Source organism: Scylla paramamosain, chromosome 40 (assembly GCF_035594125.1).
Source record: "Scylla paramamosain isolate STU-SP2022 chromosome 40, ASM3559412v1, whole genome shotgun sequence".
Lineage (NCBI taxonomy): Eukaryota > Metazoa > Arthropoda > Malacostraca > Decapoda > Portunidae > Scylla > Scylla paramamosain.
Window position 1 is genome coordinate 12536604 of NC_087190.1, and position 15000 is coordinate 12551603.

Genomic DNA, 15000 nt, shown 5'->3' on the forward strand with positions numbered 1-15000 from the left:
CTGGTATTGATTCACACAGGCAGGAAAACGCTAGAAAATGATACGTGAGGCTGGAATGAGGCTGGTGCAGGTTGAAATAGGCTTAGAACCAATTAATGTAAGCTGTAGGACATTCCGGACTCAAGGACACTGTAAACGTCACTAATCCATATATTCCTACACGCCAGTCCTACGCATCCTACGCTTTTATCATACCCTCCCCGCGCCTTATACCACTACACGCCCTCCTACCAAGTCCCCAGACACGTGCACGGCTAACGAGGCGGCCCCAGAGAGTGCTAAACGAGGTACTTACGGGAGGAGGAGGGGAAGAGGAGGGGCGGGTCAGTAGAGCGGCTGACAGGAAGAGCGGGAACTTTTGAAATATTTTAACGGGGTACCAAATTGAAGATGGATTTACGGGTATATTTGTTATAATGTGTGTAGGGATTAATTGCAAGGATATTGGTTATTTGCAATTCTTATTCTTCTTTTTATTTTTTTTTCACGTTTTTTAATTCCAAGAGTCGATATATTAGTCGTGTAATTTTTTTTTTCTATCGTGTTTTCCCATTACAGGAATTGCGACAATAAAAGCCTTGAGAGCAATGGAAGGTCACACATATATTCAAAACCACGATCAAGATTACAGAATGCAACCGTACAACTGTGTTCACATTTCTGTTGGACACCTTTACTCAGAAGCACAACAGATATTACGCAACCTGACGCAATGTAATCTATCCGCGTATGAAGTAAATAAATGAATAATAAATTACAACGAATATAACAATGAAATAACTATGGTATTAGTTCTCTCAAGAATGGATAAATGGATTACATAAATCAGTAAATATATAAATAAATAAAATGAATAAATGACGATGGGTATATCAATAGTATAAATAAGGTGTTAATTACGTAAAATAAATAGGTAAATAGATAGACAAAACAAATAGAAAAATGCAGAAATAAATAAATAAATAAATAAAGAAAGAAAGAAGGAAAGAAATAACAAGGAATACAATAACTAAATAAAAAAAAAAAAGACATTTGTTATGAATGATCCACCCACGTGTTATTGTTATTGTGATCAGCTGCCAATGTTTACAAGCGATCAGCTGATGTATGTGTACATGATGACACTCAGCAGCATACGTCAATAAACTCCCCCCCCCTCCCCCGGCGCGACATGGACACCCGTTTTCTTTCATTTTTTTTAGGGGACACTCGTGAAAGTTGCTCTAATGTTTCTGGTGTTATATTTACAGTGTTGTGTACAAAAGAAAGGGTATGGGCGAGATGTTGATGAAGACGGAGTAGAGGGAAAATGGGAAAACAAATGTTAAGAAAAATATTAAAAAAAACGGAAAAAAACAAAAGAAAAACAAAAGAAAAATAAGCGTAAAAAAACAATAGAAGAGGAAAATAAATAAAACACAACAACAACAACAACAATAATAATAATAAAGGAAGAAAAGGAAGCTACTACTACTACTAGCATACCTTCGTGCCCTCAGCTGCCTTGGCTATGTCAGTAAGCATTCGCCTTGACTCTTCTAAAAACTTCTCTCTGTCTCTATTCAGCTGCTCCACCGCCTGCGCAGGAGAGAAACACACACAACAGACACTGAAACCGTGAAAGATTAACACACACACACACACACACACACACACACACATTACTTGGAACTAAAGAAAACGATATAAAAACTGAAAAAAAACATGAAAAAAAAATAACACACACACACACACACACACACACACACACACACACACACACACACACACACACACACACACACACACACACACCTTACCCTTTGAACACCACCAAGACAGACATGCAACTAGACAAAAATAAATAAATAAATAAATAAATAAATAAATAAATAAATAAATAAATATATATATATATATATATATATATATATATATATATATATATATATATATATATATATATATATATATATATATATATATATATATATATATATATATATATATATATATATATATATATATATATATAAGGAAATAAAGAAATATATATATATGAAATAAATGAAAAATAAACGAAAATACACGATAGTAAATGAATATAGAAGGAAACACATGACTAATACGTTCATCTTATACAAGCTAATTAATACTGAGAAAGTAACAATGGAAAAATAATGAAATACAGAAATAAACAGATAAATGGAAATACGAAAGAAAGAAAGAAAGCAAGAAAACAAGAATGAAAGAGAATTAATAACACGTTTGGCACATGGAAATTAGGACAATAGATTATATATATATATATATATATATATATATATATATATATATATATATATATATATATATATATATATATATATATATATATATATATATATATATATATATATATATATATATATATATATATATATAAGCTTCTATGAAGTTAGGCGTTCTGAGACGTCCCCGCCAGTTTTTCTCACCCCCTCAGCTGCTAACTCTGTACAAGGGCCTTATCCGTCCATGTATGGAGTATGCTTCACATGTCTGGGGGGTTCCACTCATACTGCTCTTCTAGACAGGGTGGAATCAAAAGCTTTGCATCTCATCAACTCCTCTCCTCTGACTGTCTTCAGCCTCTCTCTCACCGCCGCAATGTTGCGTATCTAGCTGTCTTCTATCGCTATTTTCATGCTAACTGCTCTTCTGATCTTACTAACTGCATGCCTCCCCTCCTTCCGCGGCCTCGCTGCACAAAACTTTCTTCTTTCTCTCACCCCTGTTCTGTCCACCACTCTAACGCAAGAGTTAACCAGTATTCTCAATCATTCATCCCTTTCTCTGGTAAACTCTGGAACTCCCTGCCTGCTTCTGTATTTCCACCTTCCTATGACTTGAATTCCTTCAAGAGGGAGGTTTCAAGACACTTATTCATCAATTTTTGACCACTGCTTTGACCCTTTTATGGGACTGCCATTTCGGTGGGCATATTTTTTTTATTGGATTTTTGTTGCCCTTGGCCAGTGTCCTTCCTACATAAAAAAAAAAAAAAAAAAAAAAAAAAAAAAAAAAATATATATATATATATATATATATATATATATATATATATATATATATATATATATATATATATATATATATATATATATATATATAAACACAACTGGAAATAAATAAAAAAAAGAAAACAGGTCACACAAAAACAGGAAGATAAGAACAGACGAAAAATGAGACAGACAGACAGACAGACAGACAGACAGACAGTACCGTCATAAGCAAACATAAATACAAGCACTAACAAAAAAAGAAACGTAAAAAACAAACAAACAAACAGGCGTACACACCCTTTAAAACAAACATTCTAAAAAAAAGCCAGACACCTTAAAAAAAAAAAAGAAAAAAAAAAAAAAAAAATATATATATATATATATATATATATATATATATATATATATATATATATATATATATATATATATATATATATATATATATATATATAAACATACAGAATAACAGCCACGCATATAGACACCCCCCCCCCAAAAAAAAAAAGAAAAAAAAAAGAAAGAAAAAAAAACAAAACACTCACCTCCCGTCCTAGCCCCGCCCTGTCCCTGCCCCACGTCGACTCCTGCCTTGCCATTGGTCGGTAGCCGCCAAGCCCCAGGGGGAAGTCAATGCCATAAGCACACCCGTAGAACAGCACTACCACCAGCAGGCCTAGGAACAGCGCTGTGGCATGCAGGTGGTACGCCGGCGGCACGTTTTCTGTGGCGAGAGGAGGGGGGGGGGGAAGGGTGGTGGAGGGTAGACTATTGTAGATTACTAAGATTTGAAATGGTTTGTTTTTCTATTATTATTATTATTATTATTATTATTATTATTATTATTATCATTATTATTTGCGTGGAGTCTTTTTTATGTGTTTGCTTTCTCTCTCTCTCTCTCTCTCGATATTTTTTTTCCTTTATAAAGTTATTTGGTGTTTAAAATTGTTTGTTATTCTCTCTCTCTCTCTCTCTCTCTCTCTCTCTCTCTCTCTCTCTCTCTCTCTCTCTCCTAAATATTCTGATAATTTTTCCTGTCTCACTAGTTATTTAGTGTTCGTGTATCCCCCCCCCCCCTCCTAACCCTCTCTCTCACCCTTCCACCAACCTTACAAACCATCCATACACTCTCCACCTGAACCATCCCCTCGCCACCACCACCACCACCACCACACTTACTGTAAAAATTGGTGGTGAGTTTGCCGCTCTCTGTCCCGAGGTGCTGCAGGGGCTGGAAGAGGAACCTGGACACCGTTTCAGCAATCACCATCCCTGGCGTGATTTCCTCAATGGCATCAATCATTAGTTGTTCAAAGTACCTGTAGGGAGAGGGGAGAGGAGGGGTGGTGAAGGGGGTGTCAGTGGTGGGAGTGAATGAATGGTAGTGTGTGTGTGTGTGTACATTTAAACAACACACAGTAATCTAAGAAGAAAAAAAAATACACAATTCAAAACACACACACATACACACTTACTTCTCACAGACATCAGGACTGCCAAAGAGGTTGACCTTGACCCAATCATAAACATTGCCAGCTGAGGACCTGGCACCCGGCTGGCACTCTTCAGGGATGCCAGTGTAGCCCCTCTTGGCCAGCTCAGCATGGCGCCGCGACTCTGCCATCTGGTGGAGAGAGAGGACCTGGAGACTGTGTGGAGGGTAGAGGGAAGACTGTGGAAGGCCTAGGGATGCTGTGTGGAGGAGGACAGGACAAGGAGACCAATGAGAAGACTGTGGAAGGCCTAGGGATGGTGTGTGGAGGAGGACAGGACAAGGAGACCAATGGGAAGACTGTGGAAGGCCTGGGGATGCTGTGTGGAGGAGGGCAGGGCAAGGAGACCAATGGGAAGACTGTGGAAGGCCTGGGGATGCTGTGTGGAGGAGGACAGGACAAGGAGACCAATGGGAAGACTGTGGAAGGCCTGGGGATGCTGTGTGGAGGAGGACAGGACAAGGAGACCAATGGGAAGACTGTGGAAGGCCTGGGGATGCTGTGTGGAGGAGGACAGGACAAGGAGACCAATGGGAAGACTGTGGAAGGACTGGGGATGCTGTGTGGAGGAGGACAGGACAAGGAGACCAATGGGAAGATTGTGGAAGGACTGGGGATGCTGTGTGGAGGAGAACAGGACAAGGAGACCAATGGGAAGATTGTGGAAGGCCTGGGGATGCTGTGTGGGAGAGGACATGACAAGGAGATCAGCAGAAAGAATCAAAACACAAACACACACACAAACACACAAGTAAAATGCCTGTAATCTTATAAAACCAATCACACACAAACACACACACACACACACCATCTTTATATATCAAACAACACACACACACACACACACACACCTTGTACATGTGCCTCCAGTGCCACAAACAGCAGATGAAGAAAACAACCGTAGCCATCATGCCTAGGACACAGCCCCATCGCAGCTCCCTCTGTATGTCCCTCACGAACAGCACCACAGCCCACATCGCCAGCACCACAAAGCCACCACACAGCATGCACAGCCACACCTGGGGGAGGAACACAATTAGCTTAGTTTAGGTTAGGTTAGTTAGGTTAGGTTAGGTTAGGTTAGGTTAAGTTTAGGATAGGTTAGATTAGGTTAAGTTTAGGTTGGTTAGGTTAGGTTAAGTTTAGGTTGGGTTAGGTTAAGTTAAATTAAATTAGGTTAGGTTAAGTTAGATTAAGTTAAGTTTGGTAAGCTTAAGTTAGGTTAGGTTGAGATGTATCAGATTAATATTCCATACCATAGTGAAATTAAAAATAGTAAAAAAAAAAATTTCTCCAATATTTAACAAGAGTAACAACCACAAACAGCTCTAGCACTAAAAAAACACCCTTAAACGACTTACAACTACAAGAAACACATCAATTAAGGGTGAGAATGACCACTGACCTCCAGACTCTTGCCGGCGTGGATGACAGCATGGCCTAGGGTGACGGCTGACTGCAGGAGTGACGGGGACGACTCAGAGGGCGGCGTCTCCAGCGTGAACCCTTGCTGCAGGAACTCATCAACCTGTCAATGGTCATTAGTCAACTGCTTGTCACCTGGTGGGCTGTCAGCTCCTTAATCAACAAGGTAAGGTGTGGTAAGAATACAGGGGAAACTAATATACTGCTGCTTCTCTGTCACAGGTAATGAAGGGAGGCTGATGCAAGAAAGTAGAGGGGGAAAAAGGAGGTTTACAACCAGCCACAAGAGAGAAGAGGGAAAAAAGAAGGTTTACACAAGAAAGAAGAGGAAAAAGGTTCACACAGGAAAGGGAAAAAAGGTTTATATAAGAAAGAAGAGGAAAAAGATGGTTTACGCAGGAAAGAAGAGGGAAAAAAGAAAGTTTACACATGAAAGAAGAAAAAAAAGAAGGTTTACACAACAAAGAAGAAGGAAAAAAAGGTTTACACAGGAAAGCAGAGGAAAAAAGAAGGTTTACACAGGAAAGAAGAGGGAAAAAGTAGGTTTACACAGGAAAGAGAGAAAAAGAAAGTTTACACAACAAAGAAGAGCGAAAAAAAGGTTTACACAGGAAAGAAGAGGGAAAAAAGAAAGTTTACACAACAAAGAAGAGGAAAAAAAAAGGTTTACACAGGAAAGAAGAGGAAAAAGAAGGTTTACACAGGAAATAAGAGGAAAAAGAAGGTTTACACAACAAAGAAGAGGGAAAAAAAGGAGGTTTTCAAGCAGCCACAACAAAGAAGAGGGAAAAAAGAAGGTTAACACAAGCAAGAAGATGGAAAAAAAAGAAGGTTTACAAGCATTCACAACAAAGGAAAAGAAAAAAAAGGCATACATTTCCCAATTTCTAAGCTGTACAACATTTGGCAGTGGATATAGAATAAAAAAAAAAAAAAAAAACACAAGGAAACATTTCAAAACAATAACTAAACAATCTAACTCCCATTTTAGGCAATCCACAGACCATACCTGACTTAATTACAGGGAAACTTAACAAAAAAGCTCATTAATCAATTCCAAGCCGTTCTCTCACCTTATGTGGATCAGCCTTGCTCTTCAGGTAGTCATCCAGGGCCTCCAAGTTGTCCTGTGTTATCCTCACGCTCACCTGCCTCACCAGCGCTGCGTTTCCCTCCTTCAGGATATCCCGGGCCTCCTGCGGCAGACGGAGTGGGTAAGGCGATAGAAACTGCACCAATAACAGATAACTGAGGTGAGGATGTTGCGGTGCTGTCTTTGGGCTGACAACACGAGGGAAAATAAAGGACAACAAGACCTGAGGGAGAAAGCACGCGCTGGTTTGGGGGTAAGGCGAGGGAGGCAAGGCTAAGACGGCTGCGGGTGGATCAGAAAAGGTGAGGCATGTGTGGGGAAGGAAGACGCCGGACATGGACACAAACCAACGCGCGTTATTGTCCCTCGGGTGTGTTTGTTCTTTGTTTTCTCTTGTGTTGTCAGCAGGAAGAGGAAGGCCAAGGAGATTCATGGGTGTAGAGAGGGTGGCTAAACAAGTGGTGGTGTGCCAGGGCAGGGCAGCACGGACCCAGTGTGTTGAAGGATGATCTGCTGTGGTGACCTCTAATGGACCAGCCGAGAGGAAAACAAATTAACACAGCGATGCTACAGATTAAAGATGGAGTTTATTGTATTATGGAGAGAGAGAGAGAGAGAGAGAGAGAGAGAGAGAGAGAGAGAGAGAGAGAGAGAGAGAGAGAGAGAGAGAGAGAGAGAGAGAGAGAGAGAGAGAGAGAGAGAGAGAGAGAGAGAGAGAGAGAGAGAGAGAGAGAGAGAGAGAGAGAGAGAGAGAGAGAGAGAGAGAGAGGCTTATTTTTAACTTTATAAATGTGAGTTTAATCTAATTATCTTGGCTTACCTAGCTTAACCTAACCTAACTGTACCTCAACAAAGCTTAATTTAACCGAACCTAATCCGATTTATCTGTACCCTGAAGTAGCATTACTTAACCTAACACACACACACACACACACTAACCTAACCAACATAATTCCAGTCCCCTCCAAAAAAAACAAAAAACAAACACACATACTAACATAATACAAACAAACAAACAAACAAACAAACAAACTTTCTCCCCCTCCCACACACACACACGCACACGCACCTGCAGCCTCAGAGTATTCCATAAATGTTGAACTGCGCGTCTGTAGAAAGCCTGTAGATCAAGCACGCCCTCCTTGGCCAGCATCTTCTGTAACTTGAGGGATGTAGCCTGCTCCTCCTGTGTTGATGAGGGAGGGAGGGAGGGAGGGAGGGAGGGAGGGAGGGAGGGAGGGAGGGAGGGAGTGTTGATAAAGGAAGGAAGGAAGGAGTGTTGACAAGGGAAAGGAGGAGGGAGGGACAGAGGAAGGAAGGAAGGAAGGAAGGAAGGAGGGAGGGAGGGAGGGAAGGAGAGGAGGGAAAGAGGAGAAACATAAGTTGTATAATCCATCTATTTGTCTATCTATTTATCTATCTATCTATTTGAGTTATTTTGGTTTTCAAGTGTATTGTATTTTTCATGATTCTGGTGACAGTTAAGTATGCTCTAATGAAAGCCGCAGGGTTTTCAAGGGTGTTTTAATTATTCCAGCTACAGTTCAACAGGCCCTAATGAAAGTTACAGGGTTTTCAAGGGTGTTTTCATTATTCCAGCAACAGTTTAACATGTTCTAATAATTTTCAAAGAGATTTTCAAGGTGTTTTCATGATTCCAGTGGCAACACAGCAGGCCAGAATGACAATGACAATGACACACACACACACACACACACACTCGGCTCACAACCAAATGGGTGAGCCTCTTAATGTGTGTCCCCTGTTCACCTAGCAGCTAGCAGGTATGGGATGTAACCTGTGGGGTTGCGACCTCGCTGTCCTGGTGTGTGGTGTGTCGGTGGTCTCAGTCCTACCCAAAGATCAGTCACTATGAGCTCTGAGCTCTTTCTGTAGGGGAACGGCTGGCTGGGTGACCACCAGACGATCATAGGTGAATCACACACACACACTCAGAAGTCAACATCTTGCCTCACCTCAAGGGAGTTCTGCAGGGAGATGAGACGACCTACACAGTTTTTCAGCTCCCCAGATGCCTTCTCCTCCTCCCCCTCACTGCCTGGTGGTGCTGCGGGAGGAATACTGCACTTAGATAATGATTAGGTTAGGTTTGGTTGGGTTAGGTTAAGTTAAGTTAGGTTAGGTTAGAGTAAGTTAGGTTAGGTTAGAGTAGGTTAGGTTAAGTTAGGTTAGATTAAGTTAGATCAGGTCAAGTTAGGTTAGATTAAGTTAGATTAGGTTAAGTTGGGTTAGGTTAGGTTAGATTATGTTAGGCTATCTTACCTTAGCTTACATACGACAAACAAGTCAATTTAAACCACAAGTTCACAGCAAAACCCATTACCTTCCTCTGTATCTTCCTCCCCCGGACCCCAAGCCATGCCCCGAGGCCGGCCAGTGTACCTCCGTCCCCCCGGCTCCGGCAGCATGTTGTGGGGATCTATGGCATCCTTGGAGTCTCTGTACAGGCGGTTGAGGGAAAATGCCAGCTCGTCATCATCCTCATCGAAAGGGTTAGGCTGTGCTGTTACTGCTACAAATACCACCATCAACAAAACCAGGAGTAATTTTCCCCCACATCCTCCTAATCCTTTGTAGTTTTCCCTATTCTCTCTTTGTTTTCCCCCTCTCATTTCTTTTTCCTTGTGTTTTTCTTCTATCTCCTCTCTTCTGATAGGTTTTCCTTCTCTTTCCTCTCCTTCTGTGCCTTGTTTTCCTTCTCTGTCATCTGTTTCTCTGTTTTTCCCTCCTTTCTCTTCTCTTATTTGTTTTCCTCCTCCTTGTTGTCTTTCTCTTTGTTCTCTTTCTTCTCTCTTTTCATTCATGTGTGTTTGTCTAATTTCTTCTCCTTCATTTTTCCCTCCTCTCTCTTCTCTTTTGCTGTGTTTTTCTTCTCTTTCCTCTCCTATTCTTTCCTTGATGCTTTGTTTCCCTTCTCGTTCATGTGTTCTGCTATCTTTCCTTTCTTTCTCCTCCCCTTCATTGCATTTTTCTTCTTGTCCTTCTTTTCTCTCTTCTCTTGTATGTCTTTCTGTAATTTCCTCTTTTCCTTTGCATTTTCCTTTATTCTCTATTGTGTGTTTTCCTTCTGTTTCCTCTCTTTCTCTTCTCTCATCTGTGCTGTGTTTTCCTTCCCTCTCATCTATTCTGCTATGTTTTCCTTCTCTTTCCTGTCCTTGTCCATCCTCTCTGCTGTGTCCTCTTCCTCCTCCTCCTCCTCCTCCTCCTCCTCCTCCTCCACCTCCAAGCCACTCCACCAGCCTCATCTGTGTGACGGTTGTTTCCTCTCCCGGCTGCTGGTTGACTGTCTTACTCCTCCTCTCTGTCCCTCAGCTGGCTTTGTGGTTCTTGTCTGGTTTTACGCCTCACGGAATTTCTGAAAGTGATGGTGCTTTATTTAAGTGTGACTGGATGATGTGAGTGAATTAATTAAATGATAAGGCGAAGAAAGTGCGTATTTTAAATTTTTTTTTTTTTTCATACGGTCTAGTTTATTTAAGTGTTTTACTGGGATGGGAAATAATTATAAGTGGCAGAAGCAATGTTTGGTGTCTCTGTTAAGTGTTTATGAGAATGTTAGTGATGATAAAGCGTGTGTTTTGTAAATTCTTCACAGTGCCGAGGTTGGGTGTGGCTGTAGAGCAAGTGATGGTGTCCAAGATAGTAGACACAGACAAACAAACAGCAAACAGATAGTATAGATAATGATAAAAAATAAAAAGAGATGCAGAAAAATAATAAACAAAAGACACAGACACTGAAAAATAATAAAAAAGGTGAAAGACACTGAGAATAATGAAAAATAAAGATAAACACAAAAATAACTAGGCAAAGGAACTTAAAGCACCTTCCCACTGCGGCTGGAGGATTGTAATTTAGACGTGTGGCACAGCTGTGGTCCTACGAAGCCCACCTGCACATGCCACACCGCAGCAAGTGACATGTTGCTATAAATGAGTCTGTGTTTTCAATATATGGAAGTTTATCTGCATTCTGCTCTTATTAAAATGTTCACGAGAGTTTTTTCTACGTAATGCAAAAATATATTTCAGATTAATAACTCATTAACTGTTGAAAATAGAAAGCGTAATTAAACGTAATATTTTTTTTTTAAATCCTCACAGTTCAAATCGTCGTAATATCAATTTCCTTTTTTGTTTTGTCAAGTTTTTACAATACATCTTGATTCTATAGTCACTGGTGAATCTGGCGGCGTCAACCAAAGCTGGCTATCCCATATATGAAGTGAGTTACGGCAAATAATTAAAGCATTTTGCGCGCTCGGTAAGTCGGAATGTGCAAAACACGGCAAAATGGCGAGTCTGATGAAGAAATGTCATACAATCAGAAAGATGTGCTGGCAAAAGTGACTTGCTAAGAGGTGTTGTCCAGATTGAAAGAGCAATTTTTATGTGCGATGGACACCAAAAGTCATCGTCATGCCCTCCAGCGACCAGGGGGAGTGGCGGCTTGTACAGGTGTGCGCTGACAAAATTAGAACCCTCTCGCTGCACTTGGGGGAATAAAGAAACAAAGATAAATGCTGAAAAATGATAAAAAAAGGAGACAAGACTGAAAAAAAATAAGAAGAAGGCATAGACACCGAAAATTATAATAAAAAGATGAATACAAGCTGAAAAATAATAAAAGACAAAAAAAGAAAAAATAAATAAATAAAAGGCAAAAAAAAAAAAAATAAATAGAAAAACAAACAAAAACTGAAAAAATAATGAAAAAAATAATACAAACCAAATAAAAACTGAAAAAATAATGAAAAAAAAAAAATAACATACAATACCAACACCTTCAGAAAAGGCACACCCCTACACACACACACACACACACACACACACACACACACCCTCACCTTTTCCTTGAGGATTTTAGATGAGCATACCCTTTAATCTTACACTTCACTTAATAATTCCTTCATTTTCGACCAATTAGACACAAACACACAGCAGTAACACAAACAGCAGTAACAGCACACAGGATGAACACAGCGCACCGTGACTGGAAGCTGATAACGCAACTCAGATTATTCTTATCATTCGTTCTTTTTTTTTTTTTATTTACTTATTTACTGGTAATTATTAAGTCATTGGCTGTATTTCTTATTATTATCAGCTCCTACCACCCCTCCCCCCCTTCCAGTGTTGGGAGCTGGTGGGAGAAGAGGGATTTTATGGTGGGGAAAGGTAAAACAGGGATAACAACCACCTCTTACCACCAAAAATAGCGAAATGTTAACTGCTGAATTAGCTATTATTTCTTTTATTAGATGCAATCCTCGTATGAACTAAAACACATCAGTAACAACAACAACAACAACAGCAACAACAACAGCAACAACAGCAACAACAATAACAACAACAGCAGCAACAGCAACAACAACACACCGTCACATAACAGGAAATTACGATGACAAGGCGGCGGGAATTTCGTCCGTCACGTCACCCACATAAAACAGTAAATAAAGAGTAACATGGCACTATACTCACCCCACGTGCAGTCTTGGTGGTGATGTAGCGGTGCACGGTGGAATGCTAAGGCTCTGGTGTGGATTAATTGTGAAAAACTGAATGGCCGTTGGTTTTCCCTGCGCTTGTTTACATCTTGATCTTGATCTTGTCACGTGGCTATTTACTATTATTATTATTATTATTATTATTATTATTATTATTATTATTATTATTATTATTATTGTTGTTGTTGTTGTTGTTGTTGTTGTTGTTGTTATTACTATTATCATCATCGTCATTCTTCTTATTAATACTGTTACTAATAGTTTTTTTCTGTAGAGTGCCGCCAAAAGACAGATAGATAAAATAGATAGACTTTAGACTGATGAACAGAGAAAGACAGACAGAAATATACAAATATACAAATAGATAAACAGGCAGGTAGGCAGACAGACAGATAGACAAACAGATGAATAGATAGATAGAAAAATAGAAATAGATAGACGGAGACAGACATAGATATACAAAAATAGATAAACAGACAGGTAGACAGGCAGACAGGTAGACAAATACGTAGAATAACTCCCAGTAGGACAAAAATACAAAACATAAGACTAGCAACTTTTCATTTCTTTCTTCCATTCTCCATCTCAGTTGGTCAAGAGTTGCCAGAAAGTCGGCATTCACACCGAGGGCACAATATTCCCAAACCCAGGAGATAAATATGACTTTTATACATATACAGGATATACATACATTGCGAATACTGCATTGTCTTTTTTTTATATATAGGTATGTTTGTCTTGTGTGTGTGTGTGTGTGTGTATGTGTATGTGTGTGATAGATAGATTGATGATTTTATTGTTGTAGAGAGAGAGAGAGAGAGAGAGAGAGAGAGAGAGAGAGAGAGAGAGAGAGAGAGAGAGAGAGAGAATAGTTATTTATGTCATTAACAATAACATCATCATCATCACTTTAACACTCAAGGAATTCTACAACAGACAACTTACAAACAACACTACCTAACACAACTCCTTTCACTCACTACAACTTTAAACTTAACACTACCTGAATCAATTACTGTTTGTGTTCTTCATTGTTTTACTCTCTCGCCTAGGTTGTTTTCAAAGGCCATATAGGATAAATAAAGTTTGCATGGGTGTTTTTCACCGGCGACACAGCTGGAGATCTTGTTAAGCTGTCACTAGAAACATGAAAATACTCTTGAAAAATAACAAATTTCACTAAAACGAGTAAAATCATGAAAACATCCCAGAAAACCACAATAACTTCCACTATGATTAAGAAAACATCCTTGAAAACTGCAAATTCCACTAAAATCTGTTGAATAATTACTAGAATCATGAAAAACCCTTAAAAAAAAACCTAATAACATACACTGGAGGCCGTCAGACTGTCAAACCATAACCGCAATCACAAAAACGCACCGTTGGAAACACGCACAACACCCACGAACCGTTGCCAGACTCAACCAAAAAAAAAACAAGACAGCAAAACACTCGCGAACACAACCAACTTCACAAAAAAAAGAGCAAAGTGGGGATAAAAATCTACCTACGTATTTCCAAGGCATCAGACCTACACCAAACAAAACATTATCACTAAACAATGACAATATGACTGGGGAATGGGAAAATCTACGCTACGTTAAGGAAATCTAATTAACTTTATGGATGTTGTTGATGTTTCCAGTTCACCAGCCAAGCATTGAGGTCATCTGCGTGTTGAGTTACCCACTTGATGTTCCCCTCCAGCTCCTCCAGGGCCTGCTTCCTCGACCTGGCGCCCGACCCGGCTTCAGGATACTGCTCAAAGAACTCCTTCACCTGTGGAAATGGAGAGAAATGAGGGGCGCGTGTGTCTGGGAGGGAAATGAATGTGTAGGGAAGGAATGAAGCTGGGTTTGAATGAATGTAAGTAGCTGGAAGGATAAAATAATGAAAATAGCGTGAAGGAATGACGGAAAGGAGATGAATGAGTTGCGTAAAGGAAGAATGGAAGGAAAGAGATTAAGGTGTTTGAATGAATGTGAGAGTGTGAAAGAAGGATGATAAAGGAACGATGGAAGGAAGAAAGGAAGGAAAGGAGTTGCGTAAAGGAAGAATGGAAGGAAAGAAGAAAGATTAAGGGGTGTTTGACTGAATGAATGTAGAAGGAGTGTGAAAGAAGAATGGTAAAGGAACAATGGAAGGAAGAAAGGAGAGACATAAGTTGTGTGAAGGAAGAATGGAAGAAAAGAGAAGATTAAGGTGTATTTGACTGAATGTAGAAGGAGTATGAAAAAAGAATGATAAAGGATCGATGGAAGGAAGGAGGGAAAACAATTGTGTGAAGGAAGCATGGAAAGATAAACAGAAAACAGGATTATGGTTTGACTGGAAACGAAAGAAGATCGAAGGAAAGAGAGAAGGAATTAGGCGCAACATGAAAGAGGTAAGCAAGACAAAACTGGAGGTCACAGAGGCAGGAAGGAGAGAGAGAGA

At 39.8% G+C, this 15000-nt stretch overlaps 2 protein-coding genes across 4 annotated transcripts in view; both read right to left on the reverse strand.

Moving 5' to 3' along the window:
• LOC135092463 (chloride channel CLIC-like protein 1) overlaps window positions 1–12689 on the reverse strand; it is a 15257-nt gene extending 2568 nt beyond the window's left edge. Inside the window, exons 1-11 of one of the 3 annotated variants that reach the window (XM_063990975.1) lie at window positions 12536–12689; window positions 9379–10410; window positions 9011–9102; window positions 8104–8220; window positions 7015–7137; window positions 5922–6044; window positions 5368–5535; window positions 4499–4647; window positions 4203–4342; window positions 3566–3744; window positions 1486–1578 (exon numbers count right to left, since the gene is read on the reverse strand). In XM_063990975.1, coding sequence (XP_063847045.1) covers window positions 1486–1578; window positions 3566–3744; window positions 4203–4342; window positions 4499–4647; window positions 5368–5535; window positions 5922–6044; window positions 7015–7137; window positions 8104–8220; window positions 9011–9102; window positions 9379–10300 — 2106 coding nt within the window. In that variant the 5' untranslated portion in view covers window positions 10301–10410; window positions 12536–12689. The other 2 variants (XM_063990976.1, XM_063990977.1) reach the window with 2 other exon arrangements.
• Window positions 12690–13105: 416 nt separating this feature from the next.
• The window catches only part of LOC135092462 (glutamyl aminopeptidase-like), a 19352-nt gene continuing 17457 nt past the window's right edge, over window positions 13106–15000 (reverse strand). The window contains exon 19 of the mRNA XM_063990974.1: window positions 13106–14343. Within this exon, the coding sequence (XP_063847044.1) occupies window positions 14185–14343 (159 nt within the window). The 3' untranslated portion in view covers window positions 13106–14184. The remainder of the gene's footprint in view (window positions 14344–15000) is intronic.